Source organism: Choloepus didactylus, chromosome 2, assembly GCF_015220235.1.
Source record: "Choloepus didactylus isolate mChoDid1 chromosome 2, mChoDid1.pri, whole genome shotgun sequence".
NCBI lineage: Eukaryota > Metazoa > Chordata > Mammalia > Pilosa > Megalonychidae > Choloepus > Choloepus didactylus.
The window spans coordinates 236,607,841-236,622,236 of NC_051308.1; the positions used below are offsets into that span (position 1 = coordinate 236,607,841).

General features: G+C 38.7%; 1 protein-coding gene across 1 annotated transcript in view; it reads right to left on the minus strand.

The window, feature by feature from the left end:
* VPS13D (vacuolar protein sorting 13 homolog D) overlaps positions 1-14,396 on the minus strand; it is a 303,465-nt gene that overhangs the window by 174,409 nt on the left and 114,660 nt on the right. The window contains 5 exon segments of the mRNA XM_037828496.1: positions 7,359-7,448; positions 8,650-8,856; positions 11,211-11,285; positions 12,471-12,681; positions 13,715-13,870. Of these exon segments, the coding sequence (XP_037684424.1) occupies positions 7,359-7,448; positions 8,650-8,856; positions 11,211-11,285; positions 12,471-12,681; positions 13,715-13,870 (739 nt within the window).

Here is a 14,396-nt window from a genome sequence, read left to right on the forward strand (position 1 = left end):
TTTTTATTTATTTATTTATTTATTGATATAGTTAATAGTTAGTTAAAAAAAAATAAAAAAAAATGCAGAGCCCCCTGAGGAGCTGGTGGAGAATGCAGGGATGTTGGGCTCCCCCACCTCAATGGTTGCTGATGTGCTCACAGACATTGGGGACTGGCGGTTTGATGGCCTGAGCCCTCTATCACCGGACTTACCCTTGGGAAGACTGTTACTGCATAGGAGAGGCTAGGCCTGCTTATAATTGTGCCTAAGTGTGTCCTCCTGAATGCCTCTTTGTTGCTCATATGTGGCCTTCTCTCTCTAGCTAAGCCAACTTGGCAGGTGAAATCACTGCCCTCCCTCCTATGTGGGATCCAACACCCAGGGTTGTAAATCTCCATGGCAAAGTGGAATATGACTCCCGGGGAGGAATCTCGACCTGGCATCGTGGGATGGAGAACATCTTCTTGACCAAAAGGGGGATGTGAAATGAAATGAAATAAGTTTCAGTGGCTGAGAAGTTCCAAAAGGAGCCAAGAGGTCACTCTGGTGGGCACTCTTAAGCACTATAAAGACAACCCTTTTTGAGTTCTAATGAATTGGAATAGCTAGCATTAAATACCTGAAACTATCAAACTACAACCCAAAACCCCTGAATCTTGAAGATGATTGTATAACAATGTAGCTTATGAGCGGTGACAACGTGACTGGGAAAGCCATGTGGATCACACTCCCCTTTGTCCAGTGTATGGATGGATGAGTAGAAAAACGGCGGCAAAAAAACCAAACCAAAACAAAACAAACAAAACAAAAAAACAAAAAAGGCACCCAGTGTTCTTTTTTACTTTAATTGTTCTTTTTCACTTTAATTTTTATTCTTATTATTTTTGTGTGTGTGGTAATGAAAATGTTTAAAAATTACTTTTGTTGATGAACACACAACTATATAATGGTACTGTGAACAACTGATTGTACACTTTGTATGACTGCATGGTATGTGAATATATCTCAATAAAATTGAGTTTAAAAACATCCATGGAATTACATTACACAGTGAATACTAAGTTAAACCATGGACTTTAATTAATAGTAAAATTATAAAAATGTGCTATTCTCAATTGTAACAAACATTCCGCACCAATGCAAGGATGTTGGTAGTGGGGTGGTATATGGGAATCCTGTATTTTAGGTACAATTGTTCTGTAAACCCACAACTTCTCTAATAAAGAAAAAAAAAAGGGGGGAAAAAGGTAATACAGTAGCATGAGTAACTAATTATTTGGTTTTCCTGGTTACATTAATAATCCATTAGTTAAGTAAACTAGGTATCTTTGGAAGCTCATTAACTTGACTTAAAAAAATTTTTAAACTGAAACCATGTCATATGTACAAAAGGTATATAAATAACATAGGTACCCCAATAATACCTCAAGCACTCATGTACCACTATTCAGCTTAAGAAATAGAAAATTACTAATTCCTGTGAAGCCCAAGTGCCACTCTACCATCCCATTCTCCTCTTTCCCACCCAACTCCAGATGACCATTAGCTTGAATTTCTAGTTTATCATTCCCTTGCTCCTTCTTTATAGTTTACCACACATGTATGTATGTATTAAGAACATACAGGGAACCTAAGATGGCGGCTAGGTGAGACAGGGCAAAAAAACACCTCCGTGAAAAATACTAGATAAAAGCCAGAAAGTGACCCAGAACACCAGTTCCCAGCGATGCACCAGCCAGACAAGATCTACTAAATCCACAGGGACTGTGCACTTGTGAAACCGGGAGTCTGCATTCTGAAACGAGTGAGTGAACAGGCTGAAAGTCCAGCAGCCGCACTGCGGTGTGGGGAAACTGTGGGTTGGCGTTTGGAGGCGGACTAGTTCCTTTGAAAAAAAAAAACCCGGGAGCAGCTGCGGTTAAGACGGTGAGAACCGTGCAGTGAAGCACGGCAGGAGCAGGCTGTGCCAACATCTCAGTGTCTGGCGTGGAGGATAGCCCGCTGCTGATCGTCTCAGGGCCTGGGGGCCAGAGGGGAGCCAAAAGAAAAAAGAAACTGCGCCCCATGCAGCCATCTTCCCGGCAGGCAGGGGACCCTCCTGCCCGGGCCCAACCCACAGCCCAGAGCCACGCCAAGAAACCCAGTGTGACAGGGAATTTTTCTCGCAGCACTGCGCACATGCCACAGTATCGGCTGTGGACAGTTGCCTTTGGTGCACCCACAGCTGGTTGTCCCAGAGCTGGGAAGGCGGAGCTGTGCAAGGAAGGGGAGATTAACACGCCCCATTCAGCCATCTGTGCAGTGGGGTGGGAGTGCCACTGCACGGCCCGGTGGCCCAGGGCTTCCCTGGCAGGCCGACACGCACTTGTGACGTGGCACAGCCTTCCCTCAGCAGAGGTCCTGGAAGGGCATGGCTGAGGGAGGAACCCGCTTGGAAATCCCAGGGACCCTACACAAATGCCAGGGACTTGTGAGTCAGCAGCAGAGACAATCTGTGGCAAGACTGAAATGAAGGCTTAGACTCTTGCAACAGCCGTAGAACTCCGGGCACACCTGGGAGGTTTGATTATTAAAGCGCCCCTGCCTCCATAACCACCCAGACACACACCCCACATTCAGGGCAGACAGCACCAACAACACACCCAAACTTGGTGCACCAATTGAACCCCACAAGAATCAGATCCCCACACACCACGAAGACAAAGTTGGGGAGAACTGACTTGAGGGGAAAAGGAGACTCACGGACGCCATCTGCTGGTTAGTTAGAGAAAGTGTACGCCACCAAGCTGTAGCTCTGACAAATTAGAGATTGGTATTTTTTAGATCTGGAAAGAACCCTATCAAGTAAAGCAAACGCCAAGAGGCCAAAAACAACAGAAAATCTTAAAGCATATGATAAAACCAGACGATATGGGGAACCCAAACCCAAACAACCGAATCGAAAGATCAGAAGAGACAAAGTACTTGGAGCAATTGATCAAGGATTAAGGACAAACAATGAGAGCATGGCACAGGATATAAAGGACATGAAAAAGAGCATGGCACAGTATATGAAGGACATAAAGAAGACCCTAGAAGAGCATAAAGAAGAAATTGCAAGAGAAAATAAAAAAACAGAAGATCCTATGGAAATAAAAGAAACTGTTGGCCAAACTAAAAAGTTCTGGAGACTCATAATTCAAGATTAGAGAAAGCTAAACAATGACTCAGCATCCTCAAGGACCACAGAATGGAAAATGAAAGAACAAAAGAAAGAATGGAGAAAAAAATTGAAATGGATCTCAGGGACATGAAAGACAAAATAAAATGTCCAAATTTAAGAATCATTGGTGTCCCAGAAGGGGAAGAGAAGGGTAAAGGTCTAGAAAGAGTATTCAAAGAAATTGTTGGGGAAAACTTCCCAAACTTTCTACAAAATATAAATACACAAAGCATAAATGCCCAGAAAACTCCAAATAGAATAAATCCAAATAAACCCACTCCAAGACATATTCTGATCAGACTGTCAAATACTGAAGAGAAGGAGCAAGTTCTGAAAGCAGCAAGAGAAAAGCAATTCACCACATACAAAGGAAACAACATAAGACTAAGTAGTGACTACTTAGCGGCCACCATGGAGGCGAGACGGCAGTGGCATGACATATTTAAAATTCTGAGAGAAAAATTTCCAACCAAGAATACTTTATCCAGAAAAACTCTCCTTCAAATTTGAGGGAGAGCTTAAATTTTTCATAGACAAACAAATGCTGAGAGATTTTGCTAATAAAAGACCTGCCCTACTTCACATACTAAAGGGAGCCCTACCGACAGAGAAACAAAGAAAGAAGAGAGAGAGAGAGAGAGAGAGAGAAATTTAACAAACATATATAAAACACACATCCCAAATCACCAGGACACACATTCTTCTACAGTGATCACGGATCTTTCTCCAGAATAGACCATACGCTGGGACATAAAAAAAGCCTCAATAAATTTTTAAAAAAATTGAATTTATTCAAAGCACATTCTCTGACCACAATGGAATACAAATAGAAGTCAATAACCATCAGAGACTTAGAAAATTCCCAAACACCTGGAGGGTAAAAATGAGGGGGAGATGAAAACATTCCTGGATAATCAAAAGCTGAGGGACTTCATCACCAGTAGATCAGTCCTATGAGAAATGCTAAAGGGAATTAAGCAGGCAGAAAGGAAGGGACAATAAACAATCGACTGAAACCACGTGAAGAAATAAAGATTTCCAGTAAAGACCACATGGTAAATATAAATACCAATACTACTGTATTTTTGATTTGTAACTCTACTATTTACTTCCTACAGGATCTAAAATACATAAAAGGTAATGATAAATCAGTGGTTTTGGACTCAACGTAAAATATGCAATTTTTGACAAGAACTACAAAAAGGTGGGGGAATGGAGGAGTATAGGAACATAGTTTACGTGTCCTATTGAAGTTAAGTTGGTATCAAAGAAAAACAATATTGCTATAGATTTAAGAGGTTAAATTTAAGCCCCACGGTAAACACAAAGAAAGTATCAAAGAATATGACCATATAGATGAAAAGTAGAGTATGGGTTACAAGAAGTGGGGGAAGGGACAATGGAGAGTTAAGAAATGAATGTAGGGTTTCTGTTTGGGGTGAAGGGAAATTTCTAGTAATGGATGGTGGGAAGGTGATAGCATTGCAACATTCTAAATATGATTAATCCCACTAATGGAATGCTAGGGAGGGGTTGGAATGGGAAGATTTAGGCTGTATATATGTTTCCATAATTGAAAAAAAAAAGTCTAAATAGATAATGACAATTAAATGCCAAGGATGATAATGGATGGGATCTCAGGATGGAGGAAAGGAGGCTCAAAGGGACACATCTGGGACATAAGAAAGGAAAAAAGGAAATACAGAATGTAAGCTTTGTATCAATGTCGAATTTCTTGAACTTCCTAGCTGCGCTTAATGGGACTGCATAAAAGAATGTTCTTGTTCATAGGAAATGTACGTGTGAATTATACTGTTTGTTCAAGGATGTGTGCAGCTTGCTGCTCTCATGTTCAGAAGACAGAGCAACAGATGACGGATGGTAGGGAGGGAAGGAGGTAGGGAGGGAAGGAAAGAAACAGTATGACAGGATATTAAAGTTGGTGAATCGGGGTATCAGGGGAGGGGGGTTGGGGTATGCTGGAGTTCTGTGTACAGGGTTTGTATTGTTTTTGCAACTGTTGCTGTAAGTTTGAATTTATTTCAAAATAAAATTAAAAAAAAAAAAAAAAAGAACATACGGATTAGTTTTCACCTAAATGGAACACAAGTGTATGTATTTTTTTGCAACTTTCTACTTTTGCTCAATGTATCTTTGAAATTCATTCATACTGATGCATGTATCTATGGTACATTCTTTTTCACCCTTTGGGCTGGTTTGTACATATTATGTCCCCCAGAAAAAGCCGTATTGTTTAATGCAATCTTGTGGGGGCAGACGTATTAGTGTGGATTAGGTTGGAACCTACTGGTTCAGTATTTCCATGGAGGTGTGGCCACGCCCATTCAGCATGGGCCTTGATTAGTTCACTGGAGGTCTACAAAAGCTCAGACAGAAGGAGCTCACAGCTAGCTGTAGCTGAGACAGACATTTTGAAGACAGCCGTTGGAAGCTGATGCAGACATTTTGGAGAACACCATTTTGAAATGCAACCTGCAAGGAAGCCAACACCAGCCATGTGCCTTCCCAGCTAACAGAGGTTTTCCAGACACCACTGGCCATCCTCCAGTGAAGGTACCTGATTGTCGATGCGTTACCTTGGATACTTTATAGCCTTAAGACTATAACTGTGTAACCAAATAAACTCCCTTTTATAAAAGCCAATCCATTTCTAGTGTTTTGCACTCTGGCAGCATTAGCAAACCAGAACACCCTCTGAATAGTAATCCATTAATAAACATACCACAATTTATCCATTCTATTGCTGAGAGACATTCAGCTGACTCCAGTTTTATTACTGTCAGGAAAAATACAACCATAAGCAGTCTTTTACACATTTCCCAGTACACACAGTCAAGAGTATTGCTGATTTATTGAGTATTCTCATACTCAACTTTACTAGGTCATGCCAAACTGTTTTCCATAGTGGTTATTCCAATTTACAATCCTAATAGCAGGAAATAAGAGTTCTATGTTTCATATACTCAGTATTGTCACACTTAGTTTTTGCCAATCTGTTAGGTGTGAAATGGATCTCATGATTTTAAAGACTTAATTTTTTAAGGCCAGTTAATTTTAACAAATTTCTAAATACGCCCACTCAATCAGCCACAGAGCAGCTGATTTACCCATCACCAATCCAGCCTGTAGCATAAAGTAGGTACAATAGTCTCTTCACATCCTTTAATACTTACTGACCTAAATATGTTCATAAAACTTTAAATGGAAGGAATATTTGGTTGGAGAAAATAAATGATTCTCAGAAAAATAGCTACCGTGTGCCTCGCAATGGTTCCTCTCACAGCAAGATGTGGACGATTATTCCAAAGTTAAACGTTTTGAACAATTAGGAAATAAGGGTGTTACCTTTAAGTGCATGCAGAACAGAGGGGGAAAATGGTAGCTTACATGTCAACTCAAATGTCACATGAGCGCCAGATCAGCAGCAGTATAGCAAACAGAGGCTTACCTTCTCACTGAATTTAAAGGGAGCGCTCACTCTCATGCTTAAGCCCTAGACTGCAAGGTGTGACTCTGTTTTTACTCCGTCCACACCTACCAAGAATTCTGATGGGAACTCTTCTAAAATCTCTTAAGAAAAAAACCTTATCACTCAAACTGCTTGGCCCTGGAATACAATCATTCCTGAATGTCAACCTGTATAGACCCTTTCCTTGATCTTTCCAATGGAAGGAAAGAGGTCTGAAAAGGCGATGCTGAATATCCAAGTTTTACATCACCCAAAATAACCTGCTCTGATCAAGTCTGTTCTGCTCTGGGGAGTAGGTAGGGCCAATTATACATTATCGATGACCCGTATACATCTAATGAAACAAACAAGTCCAAAGGAGAGCAAGGAGACTCTCCCTTGAAATTTAGCTAACAGGGCCAAATAAAAGATCCTTTGCTATAGAGCAATTTCACATCCGGAATGAGCATGACTCCAGGAACAAAAAGAATCAACTATGCAAAGATCTTTTTAAATAATTCAATTGCAACAGGTAAGATTTTAGGAAAGCGGAAAATCTCTATCTTTTGTGCTGATGCAGACATTTGCTTTTAATCCTTCCCTGTCCCACCCCTTTCCCTCATGTAAAATGTATGTAGCAATGGGCCCAGGCAATCATTTAAATTTATTTTTTAAGCTCCACAATAATATATGCTTTATACTAACCTGACAGGGCACGGTTATAATAATCTCCAGAAAGGGTGAAGTGGGCGTAGCCTTCAGGGCTAGTTCTCACATGCTGAAGAAAATTCAGACCTGCAATGAGAGTGGATCTTACTGCAGCAGTGGGGAGGGGCAGCCAAAGCTGTCTTTTGCAAATAAATCATATTAACAAGATGTTAGTGAAAGCTAATACTGATGTTTCATATTAAAATACATGCAATTTTGGTATTTTCTTCATCATGGATTTTTTCAAATTAATTTTGATTTTTTAAAACATTGCATTAAAATATTAATAATCTTGATTATTGAGTTTTTGGTACCCCCTTAAAAGTTGTGCCTGGGACAAGCACCTTATTTGCTTCTGCCTAGTCCCAGATGTGGTAGCCAGCTGTATCTAAACCCGGTAGGAACATTAAAAAGTGATTTTATCCACATTTTTACCTGAGTGCCTGAAATGAAAGCAGTATAGTAAGGACATTCGACTCCTGATAAATATTAGCTCCAAATTTTAAGATTACCATAGAAAAGTAAGAAATAATCTAATTATTCCCAGCAGGGGAAACAGTCAAAACTCCAGTTGTTACTTTTAATCAAGTGCAGGGAAAAGGAAACCTCCATAGTGCACAAAAGGTTGGATTAAAGCCCCCAAATCAAATTTTATATGAAGGGAGAAGAGGCTGGCAAGACCAAAACAATGGAAAATTAAAAGTAAACACAGCAGTGAGGTTTTCATTCTCCTCCCCAGAATCCTTCTCTCACACTGCCAGCAACCGTGCACCTTAGGGTGAGGGGCTCACAGCCTGGGCCCCATCCCACTGAAGTTCACCTCTCATTTTGACAGTGTTTCATCTCTACCACGGCTCAGTGGAGGAGACTCTGAGGTGAGCTTTCTAATGAGATTCCGTTTCTTAATTTTCAAGAGACGAATAGGGTCAAAGCATTATTTCCTGAACTTCTCTTTTAAATGCCTTTATTGACAGTACCAGTACAATCTTTAGATTCATAAAAAGAAAAATGGGGAGATCAGGAATTATTTAGCTAGAGTTGTTAATATAACAGAAATTTCATCAATGACAGTTTCTATTATGCCCAAGTTATGCTGAAGGGCACATATGGCAAATAAATAGACTTCTTTAAAATGTACCTAATGAAAAACAGATGTAAAACCATTATCTAAATTTCGCTCAAACTATAAACTAGAGGAGAGCATGAATAACATAAAAGACAGACCCTAAATTATTCAGCAATCACTGAAAATGTTCAAGATGACTCCGAAAATCAGGAAAATACTCACGGGAAAAGGTAAGCTCAGCAAGAGGAACATCACAATCCATGCAGTCATCGATAAAACAGATACACACACTCTCAGCTTTGATCTCCACTCCAGAGATCAACTGCGTGGCTCCAGTCCCCTGGTTATCTCGGCTTTTAGAGGCCAGGGAGAGAGACTTCAGAGGTTCAGCATTCTTAAACAACCAACTTGCTGCCTTTTTCAGTTGGCCTTCAAAGAAATTGAAAGGTGCTCAGTTCAACCAGTCCTCACAGCTACTCCAGCAACTCAAGAGGAAATGGAGAAACAAAGTTTATAGAACCTACTGGACAGCCCAAGATAGTCTAGATTCCTATATATTCCTGGACTTAAAAAAAAAAGAGAGAGAGGAAAAAACTGGCATAATAACAGTAATTTTGCTTTTAAGCAAACAGAACAAGATACTCTTTATTGTACACTTTCCAGACAAGTGTCCCATACCTTTCATGATCTGGTTCAAAATGCCTCCAGGAAACCATCTCTCCTCTACTATGACATCTATTGAAGGAGAGGAGAGCAGAGAGGAGAAGGGAGGGGAGAAGAACCATAGTCTAGGTGCCACTTGGTAATTAAGTATTTAATCTTCACTATGTAGTTCTGCATATGCTAATGTGCTGCTTTGTAACTGTTCTCAAATTTCTTACTCTGTGTATCATTTGCCTTCTTGACAAAATCATAAACTCCTTCAGAAAACAAAGTAATATGGGAATTGCATAAGAATAACTTGTAACTGTTAAATAAGAGCCCCCTGAAAACAACCAGATTGTTAAAGCCAAAAAAAAAAAAGAAAAGAAAAGAAACGTAAGGCAATGAAATCCATACTCATAAATCACCAGTGCATGGAACAGTGGTAAGTAGTTAAGAGCATGGACTCTGGAGCAAGATGGCCTGGCTGCAGATCCTGGTTCTGCACTTACTAGTTGATGGATCTCAGGCCAGTTACTTGGTCTGCCTGCATCCTAGAGCACATCCTCTATAGGACTGAGATGAGGAGGAAACAAGTAAGTACACGCCAAGTCTTCAGTTCAGAACCTGGCACTCAATAAAGGCTCTGTAAACAGTAGCTGCTATTATCATCTTTATTATTGATGGAATTAAGCCTTAGTTACTAAGGAAATAAAATTAAAGAAAGCCAAAAGGTTCTTAGGAATAAAAAAATGTGCTTAAATTTTTAAAGCAAAGAAAGAACAAAAAGAATAGGAAATGTAAACATGAAGGGGCCTAGAGTTAATTAATCCAAAAAGCAAAGATGACTAGGTAAAAACCAAACTAAGAAGTGTAAGATTACCAGGTCCACCTTTTTATCAGAATGAAAAATATGGTAGTTAATATTAACAATTATATGGTGAGACAACCATTTTATCTAGTACAAACTTTTTTGAAAAAGATTTGTCTATTTGAGTAAAGATCCTTAAAAATATCTATTCTCTTTGATCCAGTATATATAATGACTAGGGCTCTCTACCAAGGAGATACTTAAAACCTATATTCAAAGCTCACACCAAAAAATGTTTATTACAGAATTATGTAAAATACTGAAGTAAAAATAACTGAAAAAATGGTTAAATAAATTAAAATAATTTATCCTACAGTCAATCCATGTGAAAAAAAAATTCAACGTTTACAAACAATTTTAATGACTTGGGAAGATGCCGGTGATATATTAATTGCATTACAATAAAACTGTAATTACAATTCAATAAAATTGTATTTTAACAAAGGTTATCAATGGTATTTATAATACAATCTATTAATATATAAAGTATACACATATATAATATATATTATAGTATATAGAGAAAAATAGTGAGAGAGAACACAAATGCAAGAGTAAATAATGGAAGAAAATACAACAAGAAAGAAAAATGAAAACAAAGACGGGAAGTGGGAAGGTGGCATGATGATGCAGTGGAAAGAACATAGGCTTTGGAGTCTCAGAGCCCTGGTTTTAAACTTATCAGAGCCTTCACTAGATAGGTGACCCTACACAAGTTCACTTATCTGAGCGGTATCCCCATTGGAAGAGGGGACAGTATGCCTATCTCTCTGGGTTATGCGGATTCAACAAGAAAACCCAGGATTAGGCACAGAGGAGTTCAATGAATGGTCCTCATTACCACTATCACCACCATTACGGCAACCACCAGTAGCAGTAGCTAACATTCATTGAGTGCTTTCTGTGTGCCAGGTCCTCTTCTTAAGTATTCTGCATATATATAATGACTCATTTACATCAAAACTCTGAGGGAGGCTCTCTTATCCTCATTTTACAGATAAGGAAGCCCTGTGCAGACAGGTTAAGCAACTTGCCCAAAGTCACTAATAAGGAGCTAAGAAGTGGCAGAGCAAGGACATGAACCCAGGCAGTCAACTGCAGAGCACACATTCTTAGCCACTATAAAATACTACTGCTCATCGTTATCACTGGCCACATGAAGGGTCCTCTAAGTCCACTCCAACTCTCTAAGTCCACTTGGGGGTTAGGGAGGAAATGAGAAGGAAGCAAAGGGAAAACAATGAATAAGGGAAACCCTAATTCAAGTTACCTTGACACACCAAAAGAGCTTTGCGACAATCATCCATACTGAATCCCAGCTCCTGCAGTCTAGCCAGTTGTAACTCTAGAAAAAAAAAAAGGTATCTAGTTTTATAAATAATTTTATGTAAATTAATCCATAGACTCATATGAAAAAAGGAGAGAAGAAATTCAGAAACTAGAGACTAAAACACTTCTTTTAATTGAAGAAAGCACATTTTTATAATTGTACTATTAACTATAGTCCACAGTTTGACTTAGGGTTCACTGTTTGTGTATGGTAGTTACAATGGATCTTTAAAATTTTTATTCTGTTACCATATATACCAACATTTCCCCTTTTAATCATATTCATATATTTCAACATTGTTAACTGTGTTCACAATGTTGTGCTACTGTCACCAACATCCATTACCAAAACACTTCCATCATTCCAAACAGGAAACCCATACTTTTGAAGCCTTAACTTCCCATTCCCTATCCCCATCCCATTCCCTAGTAACCTATATTCTAGATTCAGACTCTGTCTGTTTACTTATTCTAATTGTTTCAAATCATTGAGATCATGCAATATTTGCCCTTTTGTGTCTGGCTTATTTCACTCAACATGATGTCTTCAAGGTTCATCCATGCTGTCGCATGTATCAGGACTTCACCCCTTTGTACAGCTGAATAATATCTCATTGTATGTATATACCGCATTTTATATATCCATTCATCAGTTGATGGACATTTGGGTTGCTTCCATCTTTTGGCAATTGTGAATAATGCTGCTATGAACATTGGTGTGCAAATATTTGTTTGAGTCCCTGCTTTCAATTCTCTTGCGTATTTACTGAGTCAAAACACTTCTTTTCTCTAGGCAAAAATGGACTCCTAATTGGAGACTTCTATTAAGTGTATCCTGATTTTAAGTCTTCTCCTTTTATTAACTGTATTTTTAAAAGCTTAAAATTAAAACAGTATTATCCACATAACTTTGAAAGAAAACTCATTTAAAACTAAACCTTTGCAATACCTGTGGATATTGCTCTGGAAGAAACTGTAAGAGGAAAAATAGTATAGGTTACAGCAGTTGATTTAGGGTATTTTTTTTTTTTTTGGTCATTTTAAAATTTTAAAAAAGTACAGTAATACTCATGACTTACATTTAATTATTCTTAATGGCATACAGTTATACTCTGAACAATTTAATTGTGCAAAAGAAATCTAGAAGTTAAAAAGAAAGGTTATTGAGAAGACTGAGCAAGCTTTATAGTTACATGCTTACCCAAGACAGGATCCAGGGTATGTCTTGTCCCTTCTCTCATTTCCTCACTGACACAAGATGCACCAGGAAGGTAACTGCTAATGGGGTCTGTCTCCAGGGCTTCTGAGTCTGGCACAGCAGCATTAGCTTGCTCTGGGATGGATTTTGCAATGGCAAGAAAAAGCTGAACATCATTATAGGAGAGCCTGATATCCAGGGCTTGTAAATGAATCTAACAAAACAAAAAAGGTGGCAATTTTTTAAAGTTGCATTTGGTTTTTCTTCCACACTTCTTAAAAACATGGTTCCAATTTCAAGTTCTAATTCTGTAAGTACAACAAGCACTACACCAAATTTCTCATTTAGAAAACTGCAAAGATCTTGAAACTAAGCACTAATAACCATAAGGTAAGATGCCTCAGCTATGAGGTAAAATGGTCACAAAACTGCGCCAAATAAAAAATTCTAAGCTAGGAAAATTACTAGAGCAATTAACATTTCAGTGGGATGATTTTCACACAAGTATATTAATCATTAAAGCACAGGATCAGCAAATGGTCCTGGGGTAGGCAGGGCCACCCAGTAGCAATATTTCATTAATTCATTTTGCTTCGATCTATTTAATTTTTTAAATCTCTGAAACAATCTGACCAACCAACAAATGTATCTCTTTTTACTCAAACATAACCTTAAGTGAGTCGAGTTTCTCACTAGTATTTCCTGAAGTCCAGTCTTCCTTAGAGATTAGCAATATAGCTACTATTGGTAAAGGCAGAACAGACATCAGGCCACTTTAAAAACAGTGATTCTGTGATGACTGTTTGAATGTCTGCCTTATTTATTTACATTTTTTTTCCCGTGAGGTACTCCAAAATAAAAAAATAATAGTTTTTCTCTATCCTCCAATATTCTGTGGTTCAACTGGATTAATTATTCCACCTCTACCAAAGAAATAAAACACCACATTCTTAAGCCTTCCTTGGCTGGCTTCACCTTCTCTTGCCTAACCTTTCATCCTCCTTACTTCTTCCCCGTGCCCCTAGGTTCTAGTCAGACCTCATGCTGTTTCATGAATGTTGGGCCATTTCTGACCCCCTGAATTTGCTTCTTCCCAGGTCTTTTATCCTCCACAAGAATGCAGAGAAAATGTCATATTTCCTTTGAACCTGAAGAAGTAACTAAAATGCTGACATTAAATCAGTAGTACCTGCACAGGAATGTGTGTGAGGGTACATCAGTATGTTACATAGTTTATCCATCATTACCTCTAAGACAGGTGGGAAATCGTCACTATTGAAGGCATCCATCAGTCCCGAACTATTCTGGTAAGAAGCATTTCCCACCAGCTCCACCTGAATTTGTACTGGATCGACAATTGAAAGCGCTGTATCATGCTCATTCCCTAGTCGACATGAAAACACCTAGAGAGTAAAACAAAACATGGCCCAGAACTAATGTCTGATTTAGGAAGAGTCAGGAGAAAAAAAGACTATCTCAGAAGCAATCAGCCCAGTGTTATCATAAGACCCATCACAACGGCTGAAATGAAGACTGCAACAAGTAGGGCTGGTATTCTCAGCTGCGGCCAAGGTCATGGACAGTGGGTCACCCAAAAGAAAAGTCACTTTAACAGCAGGAATCAAAGGCTCTAAAATCTCACACCCTTTGACTCAACAACCCTACTTCTAAGAACTAGCCTACAGAAAAATGCAAAACATGGAAAAATTCACTGAGCCATTATTTAGTTAAAAAAAAAAAAAAATCAGGAGCAGTGAAGATTATTGTCTTATCTACTCAATGGACTATTTTCCAGCCATTTAAAAATAAGTTAAAAAAAATCATATGGAATGTAGGAAGATAGTTAAAACACAGATTATGTGAAAATGCAGCCTGAATAAAACAATATTATGCCATGACTTTCTTTTAAGGAAAGAAACACATCAAAAT